General features: G+C 50.0%; 1 protein-coding gene across 5 annotated transcripts in view; it reads right to left on the reverse strand.

The window, feature by feature from the left end:
- TBC1D22A (TBC1 domain family member 22A) overlaps positions 1-16,839 on the reverse strand; it is a 322,639-nt gene that overhangs the window by 221,341 nt on the left and 84,459 nt on the right. For all 5 annotated transcript variants that reach the window (XM_064590478.1, XM_064590475.1, XM_064590476.1 and 2 more), the window contains one exon: positions 10,795-10,865. In XM_064590478.1, the coding sequence (XP_064446548.1) occupies positions 10,795-10,865 (71 nt within the window). The remainder of the gene's footprint in view (positions 1-10,794; positions 10,866-16,839) is intronic.

The following is a 16,839-nucleotide window of genomic DNA, read 5'->3' on the forward strand; positions in this document are numbered from 1 at the left end:
AAACAAAAAGTGTATATGGTTAATGCTAGATTCACCATTCTGAAATGGGATTCTGAAAATGGATGCGGGGGAGCATAACGAGTTGTGAAAACAGAAACAGACATCAAGGAAATCAGCTGGCTGGCCTCTGAGGCTCAGACACGCCACAAGGGACTCACGGCCACAGGGTGGGAGTAAGACCGGAGCCTCTGGCAGGCTGGTCCTTCGAGCTCTTCCAGAGCAGGACTGAGAGGAGCCCCCAGCTCTCTAAATGCCTCGTGTGCCTCAGAGGATTCAGAAGTCTGCAGGTCTGACAACAACAGAATGTACGTGTGCGTGTGCATGCTCACATGTACACACAACAGAGGCCTGTACGCGTACGTGTGCATGTAATACGCACACACGCACACATGTACAGACTGTCGCCTAGGCAAATGTCCCCCTCTCTGCAGAGACCGCTGGGCGCCTGGCAGTGCAGCCCCAGTACATGAAGTGAACTCAAACCCAGAAGAGCTGGGCAGCTCCGGGTGGTCATGAAGAGCCCAGACTCAGGGCCACACTGCTTGGTGTTTTACATGCTTTTTATTTCTTTGTTTCTCCTTTTAAATCAACACTGACATATCCCATATAAAATGTGCCCCTTCTAAGTCAACAGTTCCGTGACCCTGGATGGGGGTACACGGCTGTGTAACCGCTACCCCAGTGAAGCGGCAGAGCATTTCTATCACCCCAAAACCCTCCCTGTGCCCACAGCAGTCCCTCCCCACACTCGCAACCGGAGAGCCCGGGGAGCCGCTCACCCCCTCACCAGGGAGCACTGAGGCCTGGCCTAGAACTTCACGGAACCATTTGGGGACCCACACTTGGTTTTCACTCAGCCTCACGGTCTTTGTGATTCATCTGAATTGAAGTGTGAGCCAGCAGTTACTTCCTTGGCTTAGGGAGCAGTATTCCATGGTACGGATGGGGCACTTTGCCGGGCCATGCCCTGGCTGCTGACCATCGGGGCTGGTGCTAGCTCGGGGCTATTATGAATAAAGCTTGTTATAAATATTCTTGTACGAGGGTTTTATGGCTATGCACTTTGATTTCTCATGGTTCCACACCTAGGGATGGACTTACTGGCTCACTGTGCAGGTGCATGTTTTGCTTCCTAAGAAACTGCCAGACCTTCCCCAGAGTGATCATACGGTTTCACATTCCAACTAGCAGCGTATGAGAATCTCAAATGCTCCACACCTTCCCTGACACTTAGTATTGTCCTTCAAATATTAGCCGTCCTGGGGGTACTTGGCTGGGTCAGTCGGGGGAGCATGCATCTCTTGATCTCGGGGTTGTCAGTTCAAGCCCCATGTTGGGTGTAGAGATTACTTTTAAAAATAAAATAAAATCTTTATAGACAAATACCATATGATTTCAGTTATATGTGGAATATGTTTCCAACAGGAAACAAAACAGATGAACACATGGGAAGGGGGAAGAAAAGAGGGAAGCAAACCATAAGAGACACTTAACAGGGGTGCCTGGGTGGCTCAGTCAGTGAAGCATCTGCCTTCAGCTCAGGTCATGATCCAGGAGTCCTGGGATCGAACCCTGCATCCGGCTCCCTGCTCAGCGGGAGCCTGCTTCTCCCTCTTCCTCTGCCCCTCCCCTTGCTTGTGCTCTCTGTCTTTCTCTCTCAAATAAAATCTTTTAAAAAAAAGAGAGAGAGAGACTCTTAACAATAGAGAACAAACAGGGCTGATGGAGGGAGGAGAGTGGGGGATGGGCTAGATGGGGGATGGGGATGAGGGAGGGCACTTGCTGGGATGCGCACTGGGTGTTGTATGTAAATGATAAAACACTAAATTCTATTCCGAAAACCAATATTACACTATATGTTAACGAACTAGAATTTAAAAATTTGGGGGGAAAAAAAGGCAAGACTCTTTTACCCAAAAAAAATGTAAAAAATAAAAAATAGGGGCGCCTGGGTGGCTCAGTAGTTAAGCATCTGCCTTCGGCTCAGGTCATGATCCCAGGGTCCTGGGATCGAGCCCCACATCCGGCTCCCTGCTCCGCGGGAAGCCTGCTTCTCCCTCTCCCACTCCCCCTGCTTGTGTTCCCTCTCTCGCTGTGTCTCTGTCAAATAAATAAATAAAATCTTTAAAAAAAATAAAAATTAAAAAATTAAAAAAATAATAATAATAAAATCTTTTAAAAAGATCTCTTTAGGGCACCTGGGTAGCTCAGTCGTTAAGCATCTGCCTTCGGCTCAGGTCATGGTCCCAGGGTCCTGGGATCGAGCCCCGCATCGGGCTCCCTCCTCGGTGGGAAGCCTGCTTCTCTCTCTCCCACTCCCCCTGCTTGTGTTCCTGCTCTCGCTCTCTCTCTGTCAAATAAATAAATAAAATCTTTAAAACATAAAAATAAATAAATAAATAAATAAGATCTCTTTAAAAAAAAATCTTCAAAAAACAATCAGCCATTCTACTTAGTGGCTCTAAATGAATGAGGAACATCTCACGCACCCATCTGCCACTGCTTCTCTTCTTTGGTAAAGTGTCTGTTCAAATCTTTTGCCCATTTCTTAAATCCAGTTGTTTGTCCTTCTAGTGAGTTTTATGGTTCTCTATTCTAGACAGAATTTTTGTATCTAGATACATAATATACATATTACGATTATATTCTCCTACTAATCTGTGGCCTTTTTGTCTCAAATAGCAGGAGTTTTCAATTTCCATGATATCCAACTTGTAAAGTTTTTCTTTTATATTTAGTGCTTCTTCTGTTCTATATAAAAAAGATTCCCTCCTTGTTTCTTCCCTAGATGTTTTAAAGCTTGACCTGGCTACCTCCTGCTCATCCCTCAAGCGTCTCTTTGATGATAACTCTTCTTCAGGAGGCTCAGCCTGACACCCGAAGCGGGCTGGCCACGCCGAGCTCCAGCAGCACCTGGCAAGAGACTCCGTCAGAACCAGCCCCTCAGTGTGCTAGCCACGTGGCAGTCAAATTTTTATTAAGTGAATTTATGTATGAGCAAGAAAGTGAATAGCTGAACAAATATATCCTATATGTTACTTTCTGCCTTTTAAAATTCCCCCACATCCAGGGCGCCTGGGTGGCTCAGTTGGTTGAGCACCTGACTCTTGATTTCGGCTCAGATCATGATCTCAGGGTCCTGGGATCGAGTCCCTCGTCGGGCTCTGCACTCAGCAGGGAGTCTGCTTGAGATTCTCTCTCTCTTCCTCTGCCCCTCCTGCTTGTGTACACATGCTCGTGCTCTCTCTCTCTAATAAGTAAATAAGTCTTTTAATAATAATACCAATAAAAGAGGATGTGCAGAGAGACTGGAGCTGTGGCAGCCACCCTGCGACCACGCGGGAGAACCACGGGCTGCAGGTGCACCGTGAAGAGCCGAGCAGAAGGAGCACTGAGCTCAGAGGGTCGCCAGCCTTGACGATGAGGTGGGCCTGAATCCAGCCACAGCTTTTCTGTTGTGTGAGTGCCTCTGTTCCCTTTCTTTTCGGAAGGTGTTTCCATGAGCATCTATTCTGTTATCAATTACACTCTCGCACACATTTGCTTTAACTCATTTGGGTCATACGAGTTAAGCTTCTTCTTAATAAACACGTATTGAAACAGAATGTGTGTGTGCATACACTCACCCAAAATGTGTGCGGAATTACCACGAACTGACCCCATCTCAAGGTCCCTCGGGAGCCTCCCAATCACTGTCCTTCACCTCCTTCCTAGAGCTAGATCCCTGACTGCTAACACTGGGGTAAATTGTGCCTATTTCTGAACTTTACATAAATGGAATCATTTTTTCTGTCTGGCTGCTTAAACATTACATTTGAAAAAGTCGTTCATTCTTGTAACATGTTAAGAGTCACTGATTTTCATCGTCACGTGTTCCCACGTACAAAATCCATCCTGTGGACAGACATTTGGGTTGCCACCGCTCTCTGTTATAAACACTCCTGTTCCTGTCCTTTGTGGCACGTGGTATGCATCTCGTCAGGTATGTACCGAGGAGGGGGACCCCTGGCTGCACCTCCCTTTCACAGACCTCCTGCAGAATTTTCCAGAGTGAAAGCAGTCACAAGCACCCACTGTTCCACATCCTGGCTAACACTTGGTGCTGTCCATCTTCACCTCAGCCATCCCAGTGGGCCTGCGAGGTCTCTGTTAGACGGTGACTTTAATCTGCATTTCCCAGAAGACTGACAGGTGCCGCTGCATGTCCTCAGCTGCTCAATGCGTGTACAAGCGTGGCCCCATTTCCGTGAGGTCACCCCCGCCTTGCCCGTGCTCAACTGTACGTGTCTATTCTATCGTCTGCATGTGAGTCCTCTGTGAGCGTCTCCTCCTCCCCCCTTGCCTTGCCTTTTCTCCCCATTAATGATGTCTTTTGATGAAGACAAGTTCCTAACTTTAATAGAGCCCCTTTTATTAATCTTTTATGATTAGTCTTTCTCATTCCTTTGTAAGAAAATTTCCTTTATCCAACATCCCGTGCCTACACATTTCACTTCAAAGCCACGCCCAGCTCCCCACTGTGGTGAAGCAGTGTTGCGTGGGGACAGCACCCCCACGATCCAGCCTCTGCAGCCAGCACCATCCGGAGTACGCCGGGGCATCGCCCCACACAGCCCTGCCCCTGCTTGGGGGCCGACCACTCCCGGGGCTGTGAGCCCTGACGCGGCTTCATCACGTCGGAGACGCCTTCACAGACCACCGGTTCGGGAACCACCAGGATCCACCACAACCATCTGACCTTACTGCCAACTTCCAGTCCCCGTCATCTCCTGGAAAAAGACAAGTACTGGTCCTGAGGTTGCCACAGCCGCAGGCTGAGCAAGCAGGCTGCTCGCGGGCACTTGGCTACACACGGCACCGCCTTGAATCCTCGGTGGACATGCGGTTGTTCCTGCATTTGCAGAAGAGGAAAAGCCTCGGGGTTTCCTTTCGAGCCCAGGGTTATGGAGCCGGGGGGCACACTGCAGCCGGCCCTCTTCAGGGGCACCTGGCTCAAGTCACAGAAACTCAGGGAACAAGTCCCCGCCCTATGGAGTCATCTACACACACACACCCTGTTCACTGAGCTCTGCATGTGTCCCGGGCCCCCAGGCCCTCGCACCCTCGCACCTTGGGCTCAGCACCCTGCGCGCAGCCTCACACTGAGCTCCGGAAGCTGCCAAGGCTTGTAATCATGCCCCTGCCCAGAGGCGAACGCCCTCCCCGCTCTGCCGCCAGCCCCTCTGGCTCCCCGGTTCAGGACCTCTCTCTGAACGCCCATTCCTGGGCCGGGACTCCTGCCTGCACACAGGGCTCAGCAGGCGGGTGGGCACCAGCAGGCGGAGCGGGGCAGCTGACACGGAGCCGCCTGAGCCCCCAGGCCATGGAGGCCGAGCGGCCCGAGACCTCGGCAGCAGGGCTGGCCTCTGATCTCCTCCAGCCTGCGCACGAGGGCCGCGGCGGCCTTCCCACAAGCACACTGTCTTCTGAGCGCCTCCCCCGCCCCTGCGGCATCGGAGCAGATGAACTACTTGTTGCCATGGCTTGTGTGCATCATTCCTGGAGCTCAGCTCCCTGCACTGCAACCCGCGGGGACAGGCCCTGCAATCAACTCACGTCTCTTCCAAGCATGCACCAGCCTGGAGCGCACACTCCCCAAGACACCCGCACTCCCTCCTCCGAGTCACCACTCTGACCTCAGCATCTCCCCCCCACTCCAGGTGCTTCTCAGAGCCGGTCAGATGCGGGGACTTGGCTCACGCTGCCTCCACCCACTAGACCTGGAGCTCCGAGCTCCAGCAGGGCAGGAGGTCTTGCCCTGTGCTCAGGCTATCTCCGCCCCCACAAGCCCCCCACGTTCATTGTCCCGCGGGGCACACCACGGATACTCAGGGCAGACTTGCCGAACGAATGAATGATGCTGTGCTGTGCAGCAGGACCACCATACCCCAGAGGGCCCCAGCCCTGGGGGCCCAGGGAGGAAGAGGTCTGAGCTACTGCACGACAAGTATCAGCACGCGGTTCTGGGCCGGCTTTGGACTGGTTTGGAGTCAGCCCTGGTGTTGGAGAACACAGTGCTGCAGGGGGAGAAGCAGAGCAGACGCCCCGAGAAAGGTCACACGCCTGTGTCGAGCGCACCGGGCAGCGTGTCCAGGCTGCCGCTCGGCAAGGCCAGAGCACGTGGCAGGTGAGAAGCGGGGACGTGTGTGCAGCGGCCGGTGGGGGGCCCTGTGGGCCAGGCCAGAGCTGGCCTTCCATCCAGGGCAGTGGGGCAACGAGGGGTATGAGCCAGGGAACGGTGTGGGCGGCCTTCCATCCGTCACACGCGGTAACACCACAGGCGTCTTAGTGACCGTGAACAAGGACTCACACCTTCTCCCCACTCCCAGATTTTAACTTCACTTATTAAAAGAGAAATTCTAAAAGGCCAGGATGTCATAACAGGAACAGAGGCAATAAAAAGCACCCCCCCACACACTCCTGATACTCCCATCCCTAAAGGAAAACACATGTGCAAGTTGGGGCCTTCAGATAATTAAGCCAGACGGGAAATTATGCAAACGAAACATATTCAAGTATGCAATGAATTTTAAATGACAGAACTACAGAAAACTTAATTGCCGTATTAGCATGCTATAAAAACACTAATCATAAATGTAAAACAATAATACCTGCATATACTTATATCAAAATTGTCCCCATGATACACGCATCCAGTGGCTCCCTCCTGCGGGTTCACGTGCGATCCTACCTTGACACGCCATGAGAAAAAAGGGTGATGCCAACACCTCACTGATCACTCTTAACCATTCTGCTCACCAGCACAAATGTTACGTGTTTAATTATTGTTCAATGTTTCTGAAGAAGTTATTAAAAAATGAGCCAAAAATATAATTTTCTACAGTGCTCATTTTTAAAAAGTTACTGCCGTGCTTACAGGGAATTTAAATGTTAAATCGCATTAATGGTGGTTTAACGATATGTTCTGAACTAGGGTATATGTTAGTCCTCTGTAAATGACAGGAGCCAAGTTTCCCATCTTTCTTCATTAAAGGAGCATTTCCTACTCATCCATTAAGAATAGTGCTCTTCAAAAGACCACCGGGATCACATTAATGACAAATCGTGAACAGATTGGGGGAAAAAGCCATTAGTTTGCCAGGTCTTGAAGTAGATTCATATTCAAGTGCAGCTTCAGTTGTCTTTTTCAACCGGACAAATGACAGATTCTCCTCGGTCCTGGGTTCAGGGTCCGGAAGCGAAGAGCTGGGCCCAGCCACCCCACCCCACCCGCTCGGCTGAGCCTCTGGGACAGCACGCTGTCGGTCAAGCCGAGGCACCCGGGCCCAGCTATACTGCCTTCAGTGGGTCCTCTCTCCCAGCTGGTCCGTGCATGCCCTGCCCTGTCCCACGTGGAACCCACACATCCTAGAGCAGCTGCCTCCACCCTGGGCACACGTGAGAATCCCTGGGGACCCCAGAGATTGGCAGTTCCCCAGCTCCCCGGTACCACTAACGTGCACCCAAGAGGTCAAGAGGGCAGCCCAAAGCCCAAAGCCACCGTATCATTGCTGCCCCCACCCCTGCCCAGCCTGGGGCAGGCTGCAATTGGTACAAACCCTGATGCCTCAGTTTACCCCAAGGCTCCAACTGGCTTTGTGGGCCCAGACACCAAGATCTACAAAAGCTTCCCAGGAGAGTGGAACATGAAACCTCGGATTCAGAGTGACTGAGAGGTGGCCTAAACTTGGGGGACCCTTCTCCTGCCCATGACCCTGAAGTGCCTGCCGGGTTTTCTCCCTACCATTTTCCAAGACTCTTTTGTGACCTAGCACTTGCAAAGGGCAGACGCGTGGGAAACACTCACCGCATCAGAAATGAGTGATTGGCATCCTTCACGGTGCTCCCCAAATCTTCCATTACAGTAAGGAGGAGAGAAGGAGAGACTCCTAACGTAGCTCCTGGGTCAGCGTTTAGGGGATAGGAAATGATGGTCCCCACCATTCTGACCTCCTTCCCCCCGTCCATGCCCACGTTTGACTAGCACCCCTCAACCTGGTGGGTTCCCTGCCCCTGGATGCCCAGAGCCCATCCTTTCCCCCCGGGCATACAGGATGTGCATGGGCCTGTCTCCCCGGGCTGTCTGGGGACACCTTGAAGGCTGGGATGACATCACTGCTCGCCAGCACGGGCCCAGAACATGGCAAAGGCATGATGAGCACATGTGCCCTGAATGATGAGTGAGCACGGCGCCAAAGAACCACCCAGTTTCCTCCTCCAGCAGCCTGAGTCCCCCCCACCTGCCCCTGCAGCCTCCAGGCCCTCGTCCCCTGCCCAGTTTTCCCTGTCTTGGCTGCCCGCCTCCTCCTCCTGACAGGCCCCTAGCGCAGCACAGCACATTCTTCCTGCTGGTGCCAGACCCTGGTCGCCATACCGGCCTATCTGTTCTTGCAACCCTGCCTTCAGAGATCACCACTTCTGCAGGAATCCCATGCATGTGCACAGCGTGGCACACAGCAAGCACTCAATAGATGCTGTGAAACAAGCAAAAAGGTACAGGTAGAGACACAGGGTGAGCAGTGCCCTGGGGCCCAGACTTCTGAGAGAGTGGGCTCCTTCCCATGGTGAGACCCCAGCCTGTCCTGGGGCAGAGAGAGGAAGGCAGGGACCCCCTCTCTTTCTGCAGGCCACATGAGGGACAGCGACTTGGTTCTTCTCCCTTCTTATCTCCCAGTGCCAAACACAGAGCCAGAGACACAGAAAGTGCTGGAGAAATACTGATCAAATAAATGAAGGCACCAACCAAAAGACCGTTCAAGAGGCTCCCGGCTTTCCCGCTCCAGAAACAGCCTCCTCACCCCTCACTGAAGTCCTTCACATCGTGGCCTGCTCCTGGTCCCCAGCCACCCCCTCCCTAATCCAAGCAGTCTGCCCGCCATTCCTAGGGAGCCAGCTCACCTTGGCTCCTGCTCGTCCAAACCGAGCTGCATCCCATAGGCCGTACGCCCTCCCCGTCTCCCCGACCCAAGGACACTGACACATCCTTCAAGATGCTCCAGAAACACCCCACCTTCACCAAGAAGCCTGGCCTGCCATCCACAGGAGTCTGCACTCCCCTGGAACCGCCCCTCCCTTTCTTGGTGCCCCCACCCTCCGCCACTTTGGAAAGACAGGCTTTGCTCACTGACCCCAACACTTCTTTTTAACTCACCCGTCAACCCAAGCCTGAAGAGGTCCAGAACTGCCAAGTTCATCTCTGTCCTTCCCAGTGCCCAGCCTCCCACCTTGCAGCACCTGCAGACCCTGGGAAAGGGAAGCCCAGCCTGGCACACGTGGCCCTGCTCTGCGGCTGCCCGTCCTTCCCGCCTGCGTCCCCCACATCCCACTGTGTGTGATCCCAGACTGTGCTGCAGCCCTGACCTGACCCAGCCCCTCCTAACAGGGGGGATTAGGATCTGCTTCATCTCTGTCTCCGGGCAAGGGGTCCCTGCAGTCAGTTAACGGGTTACACAAATACATGTATCTGAGATACCCGGATATTCTTTCCCTTGTACTCCCAACATTCCCGGTTACAGACTCTACCCACCTACACCCTCCCTCCCATTCAAACCAACAAAGTGGAGCATCTATCTCCTCCCCCTTCTGCTCCATGCCCACTGAATCCCAGGTCGCACGCCTGCCCAGCCAGCCACTGGGCATCACACACAGGGTAGCTCAGCTACAATGCACACAAACCGAGAACCAAAGGAAAGGAATGGGACAAAATCATTCATGAAGGCTTTCTACCCAGAAGCAGCACGACCTTAATAAATATAAAATCGCACTATAAAGTCTTAAACATATTATCCTCAAAACTTCCTACAGTTCAATCTAAAAAGCTTGTAACCTATTGTATAGGACATATTGAAAAGTAGACACAAATGCTTAAAATAAGAGACACAAAACAGAAACATAAGCAATTGTAGCAGGTCTAATTTTAATTGCAAGAGAATATTTAATTGATAAATATTCACTGCTGAGAGCGGCATCTGCATTTAGGATTACGAGGTACTAAGCTGCAAATTTATTAAGACTCATTAGCAAGAAGAGTCTTTTAAATACTGAATGTCAGACCCAATTTAGAGTAAACACTTAGAGTTCCCTACTGATTTAGCTCCAAAGATAATTTAAAAAGGGAAAGAGAAGAAAGCTGTCTATAAATGACTCCAAAGTTTTCAGCAGGGCCAAGCTCACTTCAGATATTGACCGGAGTGAAGCACCAGAGAGAGTGCTAATGGCCACTCCACCCCGCCCACCTCATCTTCTCCAGCAGTCTCCACAGTTGGGCAGTTTAGAACCAGGGGTGAGGCACCAGAACCCCACCCTCCATCAAAGAAACACAGATACTTTTAGAATCACTTTCTCCCCCTTACATCACTAGTAAAGTACATTAAAAAAAAAAAAATGGTCAAACGTATTTCACTGTGATGGATTCCTAAGAATTGAAATAGTCTTCCATGATGGATCCTTTCTCTATCACAGGTTTGAAAATATTACAAAGATTTCTAGAATAATAAAACCACAGGAAAAGAATACAGCTGTCATAAATAATTACTCATCCTCATTTTCTGCCAGCCTTGTCAAACCAAGCTTGAAATGAAGCAAAAGATGGAAAATGTCACCTTAGCTCAGGCCAAGGCCCAGATCACTGCCACAAAGACAGAGCGCGTGCCTGGCCACGGCTGATGGGCCACACTCCGGGCCACACTCCAGGCCACACTTGGGGCCAGACTCTGGGCCAGGCCGCGCTGGTGACCAGGCCCCCCCGAGACTTACTGAGAGCAGCTTCCAGGTCATTGGACGAACCGGCTTAGGGATTCCGGACCAGCTCAACTTCCGTAATTCCTCTGTTGACAACAAAGAGACAAAGAAAACAGGGTTTACAAACAGCGAACTCCCCACAGGGCTTTGACCTATTTCGTCAGTGTTCCTGGAGGGGAGGGGGGCTCCATAAATGAAACCAGAGTGAATCTAAGTGAGAAAGATTTCAGATACTGATTGTTCTCAATATACGAGAGACGCTGAGTGACCTCCACTCCGGCAGAGCTAAGTGTCTACATTTAAGCCACACAGAGTGCACGTTTACTAAATGCATGGCAAGTGTCCCCAGAGCCACCCTGGGACAGGTGGGGCACCACACACCTTCCTCCCTGGAGCAGTAGAGGCCTCCTCCACACGTCCCCTCCTTCCCTCCCTCAGTCCCACCAACACCTGTCCCCACTTCCGCCACCCCCCCGGTGCTCCCTTCTTTCCTGCATCCTATCTCCCTCTCACCATTCACTGCTTACGAATATGAGGTGCTTTGCTCAGGACTGCTTTTGACAGAGATCATGTCACAGAGACAAGCTTGTGTTCACAGAGCACTGCTCAAGGGGGTAGCCACGTTATTCAAGGTAGACTACTACAATCGCTGCTGCATCCACGAATACCCACGGGTGGGGAGGTCACAGAGGGCAGGGCCAGCCAGGGGCACAGGGGCCCGGAACCAGCGGGTGTGGAGCTGCCGAGGGCAGGAGAGGGCACGGCAGGGACTGAGGGGGCGGCCCCCGAGGTCCGTCGGACCTTCTGTGTCTCCCCGTGTCACAGCCACATGCCCCGAACGGCGAGAGAACACGTTTCAATTTGCAGGTGTATCAACACTCAGTCAATCCCACTGAAACTGAAGTAATTATTTCTTTAAGTTAGGAATCCGCCATCAGGCTCTTCTCCTAACAGCTAGGAGCTCATGATTAATATTAGGAATAAAAGAAACGATTAAAGAGGCTCTGGTAATATAATCAACAAAATACAAAGTCCTGACATCTAATCTTTTTCCAATTACTACAGTCTAAGTAAAATAAGTACAGAATAATTGGGTGACGGTACCAGCAATAACTTGCACTTTACAGCAGAATCTCAGAAAATACCGAATCTTCCCCCACACCCCGAGGATATTATGAAAAGCAGGAACCTAATATCTGAACACCAATAATGTAATGTTTACCGTCATGTTCCCAGGGCCTCTCCTCCTGCACAAGGCTGGTTTTCTGATGATGGTTTATATGAAGAAAGCTGAGCGAAATCTCCGTTGTTAGCATTCTCCAAACCTGTCTCCTCATGGAAGAAACTCACAAACACGGTGCCTTGTGTACGTGTGGGACAGAGTTCTGAGTCTGCGTCACGTTAGCATTCACCAGTTCTTTCATGGGTACTATCTGCTCCTCACGGCAGCCCGGGTCCATCAGGGCTGTCCCCACCGTGTCAATGAGGAGCAGGCTCAGCGAGGCTAGGTGACCCAGGAACTAAGTGACCTTTGCATCTCAGAATGTTTCCACTCTGTTAACTCCCATTACTAAAAGGGCTTCCCGTAACACAGACAAATCTCATTCATGAATATGGACAAAAGGTCCAAAACAAAATCCTCGCAGATCAAACACAACCAGACGTTCAAAGACTGGTACACACGATTTACTCCAGGAATAAAAGAACTCCAAGTCAGGACATCTTCTAGTTTTATCAAAGCGTTCAACCGGGTTGATGGGAAAGTCATAGGACCATTCTGTTGGATGTCCAGTGTAGACTTTCACCCCGGGCCTGTTTGCCCCTCCACCTCTCTAGCAGAATCCCGGTTGTACAAAGTGACAACCCCCACCCCACCTCCCGGCAGCCCCAGTAATGAGGGGAGTCAGCCCGGAGGGAAGTTGGAACTGATTGGCTGTGCGAAGCTGAGCCCCGCCCTCACCGCGGAGGGACTCCGCAATGAGCCTGGGACGCCGTCTGAGCCACAGAAGAGAGCAAATGAGCTGGGGGCTGCTGAGGAGAAAGCCCCTCCCTGCTCTTCAGAAATCTTTTGGGGGCAACAATCTCTTGCTTCCTCTGCAGGCTGTTAGGGTCAGAGGTGAGGCTGGGGCTGCACCTAACCAGTACCCAACCAGCCTGAGGAGGAAGCCAACAAGACAGGCAGCAATGAGGGCTGAGTTCAGGGCAGATACAAGAATGTTCAAACATCAACAGCTTTTCTCCACCAGCAACAAATCGGAAATGTTATAGACATAAGCTTAACAAAAAACAGACACAACCATGGAAAGCAAACTGTGAAGGTTTTACTTAAAGACATGAAGACGCAGAGGAAAAAACCAAACTCACTGGCACTAAGGAGCACCTGCTCTGGTGAGGGCAGAGGGACCACACAAGGGAACGGCACACGCAGCCCTGTGCTCAGAGAACTCAGAGCAAATGCGGAATGACAACTGGACTCAGAAGAAGGGATAAGGAAGGGAAAGGCAACCGTGGGAAGGAAATTCTGCCTAGTTGGTAAGGTTTCCTCGAGGAAATGACAACTGAGAAAAGACCCACAGATGAGGAGAAATTACTGAAGGAAGAGGGGCTGGAAAGGGAATATTCTCAAGTCCAGGGAACACCTGACATAAAGCCCTGGCCTGGTGTGAAGAGGGATCAGAGGGGCCAGTGGTCACAAGGAGACACTTGATGGGCTGCTTCTGAAGCTCAGTGTAGAAGGGACAGTGGCTTGGATGGTGGCAGCGAAAAGAAGAGCCATGACCAAACATGGACCAGGGGATCTAGTCTCAACATTACGATGCTGTCAACTGCCACTTAAAAATTCTTTGAGTTCAACGCAAACCCAATAAAACCCCAGTGGGAGGCGGAGCAAGATGGCGGAGGAGTAGGAGACCTGGATTTCGTCTCCTCTCAGGAATTCAGCTGGATAGGGATCAAACCATTCTGAACACCTACAAACCCAACAGGAGATCGAAGAAAAGAAGAGCAACAACTCTCTCATCAGAAAAGCGACCACTTTCTGGAAGGAAGGACGTGCGGAGAAGTGAATCCAAGGCGATGTTCGGGAGGATAGACGGCGGGGGAGGGGCCTCCGTCGGCCGCTTCTGGCAAGTGATAGAGCCGCGGGGCACAAAATCGGAACTTTTAGAAGTCCGCTCCGCTGAGGGACGTCACTCCGGTGGCTAAGCGGGGGTTGGAACCCCCCGGGACAGTGTGGTCTCAGGACCCTCGGGGTCACAGAAAGACCGGGGGTGCCGGAGTGTGGCAGAGCTCCCAGGTATCGGAGCAGGGAAGCCGGCTGCAGAGGCGGAGCCCAGGCGCGGGCTCTCAGCTCGGGGTTGCCATTGACCGTGATCCGCGGCACAGTCGGGCCCCTGCTCCTCCAGCAGGGACCCAGCAAGCGGCAGATCGGGGGAGACTCACCTTCCTCCCCCGGGAGGAGCCGCGCGGGAGGGCACCGCAGGGATCTGCTGGGTTTGGAGACTCCACCCGGGGTCGGGTGCCAGAGATAGAGGCGCGCGGTCACAGGCCGGGCGAGCACGGAGTTGGCCGGAGACGGGGGAGACGGGAGTGACTGGCGGCTTTTCTCTGGGGGCTCACTGAGGAGCGGGCCCCGAGTTCTCGGCTCCTCCGGGGCGGAGATTGGGAGGCCGCCATCTTCACTCTCCGCCTCCAACGCTGTACGGAAAGCTCGCAGGGAACAAAAGCCCCGGAGAGCAAACCCGAGCAGATGACTTAGCCGGGAGGGGGCAAGGGCGGGGCAATTCCGCGTCCGGCAGAGACATTTGGAAACCACGGCAACAGGCCCCTCCCCCGAAGATCAGCGAGAACAGCCGGCCAAGACCAAGTTTACCCATCAATGAGAACGGCAGAACTCCAGCGCTAGGGGACTACTGCACATAGAATTCACGGCTTTTTTTTTTACCATGATTCTTTAGTCTTTTAAAGTTAAATTTTTTTTTAACTGTCTTTTTTTTTTTTGAATTTTTCTTTTTCCCTTTTCAACCAACATCTTATCAATCCCTTTTTTAAAAAAAAACATTTTTATTTTTCATTTTTAGAGTCATATTCTATCCCTTCATAGTAGTTAACCATATTTTTGGCTTATATATATAAGTTATTCTCTCTTTAAAATGTTGAGATAGTTTCTTCTAACAGATTAAAATATACCCTAAATCTCTAGTATATGGTGTTTTCTATTCCCTGCCTGATCACATCCTCTCCCTTTTTTTTTTCTTTATCTTTTTTCTTTTTTTAAATCCTCTTCTTTCTTTTTTCAAACAACTTATCAATTCCTTTTATAAAATTTTTTATAATTTCCATTTTTACAGTCATTTTCCATCCCTTCATCATATCAACCCTTATTTTTGTACACATATAAGTTTTTCTTTCTTTAAAATTTTGGGAGACACTTTCTTCTAAAAGACCAAAACACACCCCAAATCTAGTGTGTGGCACTGATCTATATACCATATAGATCATATCTGATCACATTCTGGTTTTTCTTTTGTTGTTGTTGTTTTGTTTTGTTTGTTTTTGTTTTTATCTTTATCTTTTTCTTTTTTTTTCTTTTTCTTTTTTCTCTCTTTCCCCTTCTTATCCCACTGCTTCAGGTCTTTTCTGATTTGTTTAGAGTATATTTTCTGGGGACGTGGTTACTCTGCTAGCATTTTGTTCTCTCATTAATCTATTCTCCTCTGCACAAAATGACGAGACGGAAAAAATCACCTCAACAAAAAGAACAAGAGGCAGTACCGACTGCCAGGGACCTACTCAATACGGACATTAGCACAATGTCAGATCTAGAGTTCAGAATCATCACTTTAAAGATACTAGCTGGGCTTGAAAAAAATATGGAAGTTATTAGAGAAACCCTTTCTGGAGAAGTAAAAGAGCTAAAATCCAACCAAGTAGAAATCAAAAAGGCTATTAATGAGGTGCAATAAAAAATGGGGGCGCTAACTGCTAGAATAAATGAGGCAGAAGAGAGAATCAGTAATATAGAAGATGAAATGCTGGAAAATAAAGAAGCTGAGAAAAAGAGAGATAAACAACTACTGGATCATGAGGGCAGAATTCGAGAGATAAGCGATACCATAAGACGAAACAACATTAGAATAATTGGGATCCCAGAAGAAGAAGAAAGAGAGAGAGGGGCAGAAGGTATAATGGAGCAAATTATAGCAGAGAACTTCCCTAATTTGGGGAAAGAAACAGGCATGAAAATCCAGGAAGCACAGAGAACCCCTCTCAAAATCAATAAAAATAGGTCAACTCCCCGACATCTAATAGTAAAACTTACGAGTCTCATAGACAAAGAGAAAATCCTGAAAGCAGCTCGGGAGAAGAGATACGTAACCTACAATGGTAGAAACATTAGACTGGCAACAGACCTATCCACAGAGACCTGGCAGGCCAGAAAGGACTGGCAGGATATATTCAGAGCACTAAATGAGAAAAATATGCAGCCAAGAATACTCTATCCAGCTAGGCTGTCATTGAAAATTGAAGGAGAGATAAAAAGCTTCCAGGACAAACAAAAACTAAAGGAATTTGCAAACACAAAACCAGCCCTACAGGAAATCTTGAAAGGGGTCCTCTAAGCAAAGAGAGACCCTAAAAGCAACATAGACCAGAAAGGAACACAGACAATATACGGTAACAGTCACCTTACAGGCAATACAATGGCACTAAATTCCTATCTTTCAATAGTTACCTTGAATGTAAATGGGCTAAATGCCCCAATCAAAAGACACAGGCTAACAGACTGGATTAAAAAACAAGACCCATCGATATGCTGTCTGCAAGAGACTCATTTTAGACCCAAAGACACCCCCAGATTGAAAGTGAGGGGGTGGAAAACCATTTACCATGCTAATGGACACCAAAAGAAAGCTGGGGTGGCAATCCTTATATCAGACAAATTAGATTTTAAACCAAAGACTGTAATAAGAGATGAGGAAGGACACTATATCATACTTAAAGGATCTATCCAACAAGAAGATCTAACAATTGTAAATATCTATGCCCCTAACATGGGAG

Source organism: Mirounga angustirostris, unplaced genomic scaffold, assembly GCF_029215605.1.
Source record: "Mirounga angustirostris isolate CCGP_5_RB_7025 unplaced genomic scaffold, mMirAng1.0.hap1 SCAF_5, whole genome shotgun sequence".
In the NCBI taxonomy this organism is placed as follows: Eukaryota; Metazoa; Chordata; class Mammalia; order Carnivora; family Phocidae; genus Mirounga; species Mirounga angustirostris.